Below are 6,071 nucleotides of genomic sequence, written 5' to 3'. Positions count from 1 at the left end.
AAGCATATGCATACATGTACACTGTACGTAACATTTACCAGCTGCAAACCTTTTTCTTTTCATTAGAACTTGATCACCTCGTCAATTAACAAACGCACGGGACTGTTCAGGCATTACTGGCAGCACAGGTTTACTGTATTTGCATTATTAGTTTGCTTTTTTTCTGTAATATTTTCTTTGTTCGTTTGTTTTTTTTTTTTTGTTTTTTTTTCGTGATATATTTATTTTCATTTGAGTCTATCTTTTCAACTGTACTATCATAGTGAAATATGCAGGGTCGTTAAAATTTATCAGATTTGTTTTGCAGAACCCTATATTATATTCAATATAATTGATTTTCAAAATTCCAGTACATATTTCAACGTATAGATATATGATTAAGTCTTAAACAATATTCTTTATATATATATAGAGATGTGTGTATATACAAAACTTAAAATTAAGGTGATATATTCCGTATGCTCAATTTCATACCTGGGGGCGACAATAATTTGAATTTTACTCTGGATATTTCAATGTTATCAGTATCATCATTATTATGATCATTATTTAGTATTACTATTAATATTTTTGCTATTAATATTGTTATCATTACCATTATTACTATTATTATTGTTTTTATCATTATTATTACACCCTGGGCTAAAGCTTGGGAATTTTCTTTCGCAGTTTTCAATTAAACTTTGCACCAACTTTTGCACAATGTATGCGGGTCGTTTAACCGGTCATTTTTGTGTATCTTATATATTCGTCTACTACATTTTTTAATGAGATTCTTATCAACGAGAGAGAAAACTCCAAAATAATAGGAAAATAAAAACGCGAAAATAGGGCAAAGTTTAAATTTACCTTGTTAGAAAATCATCCTTCTTCGTTGCAATTCTGATTCATGCACAACGCACAGTTGCCATCTACTACGTAACATACAATATACCTATACTCATATATTTAATAATATATATTTAAATATTGTAATAAGTGTTAATATATAGATATATATGTATTTATATATGCAATGGTATACTTTGTATATATACAGAGATAAATGGTGTGTGTGTGTATATACGTATATATATATATATGTATATACATATATTTCTTGTTAATTTCCTTCAAACAAATTCTTGTTTTCATCTTCGTCTTCTTAATTTTCGATAATTTCTATTTTGTGTGTGTGTGTGTGTGTGTGTGTGTGTGTGTGTGTGTGTGTGTGTGTGTGCGCGTGCGTGTGTGTGTACATACACACATATACATACATATATACATACACATACATACATTCATTCATATGTATAACATACTATATCATTTTAAACGCTATATAGTTGTTTTTTTTTCTTCTAGATAACATTGTTGGACCTCTTGTGTGTATAGCCAGCACCATATTCACGTCGATTAAACGGACCTCAGCAGTTTTTTTTTCTCTTTTGTGTAAGCAGTCGCGCGTTGTCACCATCATTATTAAAAAAATATATATAATATATCCCCCTTCCTCCCTGAGCTCGCTCCATCAAAACTTTAACACTCCTTCTATAAACCATTTCACAGCCCGTATATTTCGTTTCATTTAAACTTTCCACTTTAACAATTTTTTTTTTCTTTTTTTTTATCATTTTTTAATCAGGTATATTATATAGTCATCTAAATATACAATAATAAATAATTTACCATTTTTCAAATGTACAATTGTTGATTAGTTATTTTTTTTTCTGTTTGTTTTGTTCTGTTTCGTTTTAACTTCATCCTCATCGTACATAAGTTAAGTAATTTGTCCTTTACTACATAATACACAATCTTTATATGTCCGACCATTCAACTATAATATAATAATTATTATTAGATATTACAATTACAATTACAATTATTATTATTATTATTATTATTATTATGATTATTACAATAACTAAATTTTGTACAAATTTAAAAAATTCTAACCAATATATAAACTGCTAATTTATACATATACCAGGGTACGTGGATTCTCGTTTCTGTGCTTGGCGTACATATATATATAAACAATGTAGATATATAATGTAATATTACGTAAAATTTAAAAGGTATAATAAAAAATTGTTACCGCTTTGTCATTATTATTATATCAATCATATACAATATGCATGCGCGTGTATATATAATATGTATAATAACAGAGTCAGGGGGATGATTTAGATTATTTGAGGAGTATGCCAAGCGGGCGGTAAATCCGATTCCGTCCGACGGGGCGGCGATGAGCTCGTAGACGAGTGGAGTAGATCAGCCGTTTCTGGGCTTCTCTCGTCTTTCATACCGTCATTGTCTTGTAACAATAATCTCGCCCGCAATATTCGCTGCATTTTAATCCTATCGTTGTGATATTTGCCAAGGTTTCGCCAGGGCGGGGCCTGATCTCACGCCCCCGTACAATCGATCTCAACAATGTCCTTAGGAACGTCGACGAACTGGTAAACCAGTCGCTGACCGTCAACCTTGGCGAGTATGCCCCTCTGATAATAGTACCGAAGGGCGCGTCCCATTGTCTCGTAATTCATGTCCGGTTTATTCTTGTGCAATCCCCACAGCCTAGACACCGCCTTGCTGTCGACGAGCTTGAAGACTCCCCGGTCCCTGTTCGTCCACTTAATGTAACGCGGACAGTACTCCCGGTCCTGCAAGAGCTTGAGTAAAAACTCCCAGAGATAGGTTGTCGAGCCCTCCCTCGATTTCCGCTTCACCGCCGCACCGCCTTCGCCGCCCTGCCGAGGCTTCTTCAGCTTGCTCTTCTTCGGCCGCGGTTGAAAGCCCAACTCCAGGAGGTAGAGATCGTCCGAAACCGAACTGGTCGCCGCCTGGATAACGCTCGTGGGTACGCCTCCTGGTCCACGCGGTGGACTCGGCGTGCAGGGTGTCGCAAACTGTCCTCCGCCTCCGTACATCGAACTCACGTAGTTGCTGTAACTCTCGGACACTGGAAAACGGCAAAAGAAATACCAAAAACTTGAGTCATATTACTTTACACTGAAAACTTTCAATTTTACATCCATAATGTTATATGTATAATATACCCGGAGAATTCGTGGTGAAAATGTGAAATGGATAATTTGAAACATGTTAGGGTAAGTCCGCCTGTGTCTTTGCAATACACGGTGGTACACGTGTTACCGATCAACGTCTCGTTCATTTTTCAAGATTGGCCGAATTCTTCACTTCCCAAATAAATGTCGATCGGTAAAATATTCCACCAATTCTACCACTGATTGTTTGAAAAGTGCACATACATTTTCAATAGGAAAATCCTGCGTGAATTTCGTTCAACCTACGATTTGAAATTCGATTCAATATGCCTGCGTTGCGATACAACTGGAAAAATATAAAAACAACATATCTGTAGAAGGTAGAAAGAGATGATGTGTAAGAATAGGAAAAAAGAAACTGAAGAATTATCAGGAGTCTGCAAGGGTGACTGACGGACATGAAGATAGCACCTGATACATAATTCGATTTGGCAATGCGCGTACACATAACAGCATATGAATACGTACATACATGATACAGGGGATAACAACTGCGGTCAGCTGTATCACAGCGAGAGGTTATCACACTCTCGTTCGAGTGTAAGACGTTTAAAAATTTGCTCAAGTGGCAAAAAATATGCATGAATTAACGCTTCCGCGCTGGTATAGCAACGCGGCTCCGAGCGACTATCTAATACTCGTCTTATTTCGTCTCTCGTCTTTATACTTCGCGCAGCGATTCGCTACCACCTTATACTTCCCCTTCTCTCAATATCTTATCTGCAGCCGCGTTGCAAGAAAACATAATACGAGCATACGTGTCGTCGCGGTTTATTACACACTATCGTAAATCAAGTATGCGGATGCATGGTTGCACATTCTATGCAACTGGTGTGCAAAACCACAATATTAACAGAGCTCTCTATAATACATGTCTCGTCTGCGTTCCCGTTCGGCTTCAGAGGTGGCGCTAAGCGTTCGTTTGCAGTAGCCCGGAAGATTCGCCTCACTATTGTACGGAGCATCGGACGGAATGCATTTATTTATTATTATTTTTTGCAACCACGGTAAATATAATTAATTTTCACGAAAAAGTAACCATGCACGTCTCTTTTACGCTTTACTTGGAATACGAAATTTGATAATTTATACCAAACCGGCATAAAAAAATTGGTAAATCCGATCATTGTACTTGCAAAAGATTTATACACCCAAAAAAAGCCAGTGGTAGGCCATTGGTTATGATCAGTTACTTTGAACCTTTCTACTTAATTTTTTTGTTGTTTCATACAAATTGCGTAACATTATACGACGCGTGTAATATCCCCGATTGTTCACATTACGGGTTTTTACAACAAATCATGTAGCGTTGGGTATACAGCTGAGTATACTGTACGAGGTACATACATAGTGCTGTCGAGTGGGATAATTATTTTCGCACGTAGGTATTAATACATGTAGTATATGTGCATCGTGCCCGACTTGAGAAGCGCGGTTGAGTGCGTAATAATTTTTTTTTTTCTTTTTGTCAACAACTTGAGACCGTGCAAATATGAAAAAAGAGGCCAGGGAGGAATGGACTAAAGACGTTATACATACATGCATTAAAACAGAAACACACGACGACGAGAAAGACAGAAAGAGACAGAGATAGATACATAGATAAATAGACAGACAGATAGATAGATATTTTATTCATGTCCATAACAATTTTGGACAATATCACCATGTAACGTACAAGTTTACACGCGTTACATGATGATCAAGAGAAAAGAAAGCAATTGATAAAAATTAATACGAAGCAAGGAAAAATCGTAAAACTAACTTAAAACTAAATCTAGCCTAACGAAAGGTTGTTCGAGAAAACTCAGCATCGAACAGATACTGCCGAAGGGAATGCTTAAAGCTCGAGTATAAACGGATTTTGCGAAGGCCAGGAGGAAGCGAATGCCACGGGTACATAGCCGATACCGTGAAGAGAATAGCGAGAGAGAGAGAGAGCGAGAGAGAGATAAAGAGGACTTACTTTATCTTTCTAATAATCACCTATATACCTACAGCACCGTATACCTCGTATACCATGTAGCGAGGAAAAAAATATATGTTGAGGTCGTCGCGTGTGCTACATATGTGACGTAATTACGATAAACTGAAATAACATCTTGATCTTAAAAGCCGCGTCGTAACAGTGTTAAGTATCGCCTCTCGTGTTTTCTCGGTCCTGATTAGGTACGCCTAATTTCCCACACCTTGTTAACTGACGTAAACAAGCGATCCGCCAGCTTCAGCACCCAAGCGACTATATACTCTCACTTTCAGTACACGAGCGTATCATAGTTGCAACACATGACACACGTCCTGGTGAATTTCGCAAGTTGAATTCCCCGCACCCAGGCACATTTCTCAAAAATAATACTACCACCGAAAAAGATTCCTGTCATCGCTGTAGTCGTGCTGAAGTACAGCACGATATTCGAAAAATTCCCAAGACGAACGTATAATGGAAATAAAATCGCAAACGAGTCGCGAAAACGCGGCCATGTTGATTTTTTTTTTCTCCAGTGTTGGGATAACTTGGTCGAATCTTTATTTTTCGATACGCATCACCCCGTGCGAGTGTTTATGAAATTTACCGTTATAAAAAAATATATCCCTCTCCCCTGAAGATAATCGTTTTTAATCATTCGTTTCGTTACGTTAATTACCACCCTTCGCAACATAAGTTATCTCTTTTTCTGCCCCCAGAGGTCACTATAAGCCGCAAGTGGCGCTGGGTGTAGAATCGTATATAATGGTTTGTAGAGCTCCGAGCAGCATCGAAGCTACTGAACAAGGCATCGTCATCACCGCTCGACACACACACGCACACACACATCCGACACAAGTAGGCAGAGAGACAGGCAGAAAGATAGACAGACAGGGGCGCGATGCACCGACCTCGTGCAGTTCTCTTCACCGCCAATGCATGTGTGTATTTTACGTGCTGCCGGGCAGGCGGAGAGGAGAGCCTTTCCTCGCTCTCCGCTCACGCCTGCACCAGCAACTGCATGCAGCAGTGCAGCGGCGGCCAGCCTGCAGTAT

The 6,071-nt window shown here is 38.1% G+C and overlaps 1 protein-coding gene across 6 annotated transcripts in view; it reads right to left on the bottom strand.

The window, feature by feature from the left end:
• Window positions 1-144: 144 nt before the first annotated feature.
• Eip74EF (Ecdysone-induced protein E74) overlaps window positions 145-6,071 on the bottom strand; it is a 128,020-nt gene continuing 122,093 nt past the window's right edge. For all 6 annotated transcript variants that reach the window (XM_046624430.2, XM_046624431.2, XM_069135087.1 and 3 more), the window contains one exon: window positions 145-2,944. In XM_046624430.2, the coding sequence (XP_046480386.1) occupies window positions 2,388-2,944 (557 nt within the window). In that variant the 3' untranslated portion in view covers window positions 145-2,387. The remainder of the gene's footprint in view (window positions 2,945-6,071) is intronic.

This window comes from Neodiprion pinetum, chromosome 4 (genome assembly GCF_021155775.2).
Source record: "Neodiprion pinetum isolate iyNeoPine1 chromosome 4, iyNeoPine1.2, whole genome shotgun sequence".
Classification (NCBI taxonomy): Eukaryota; Metazoa; Arthropoda; class Insecta; order Hymenoptera; family Diprionidae; genus Neodiprion; species Neodiprion pinetum.
Note: the sequence above shows the minus strand (reverse complement) of the source record. Positions and strands in the feature narration are given on the sequence as shown.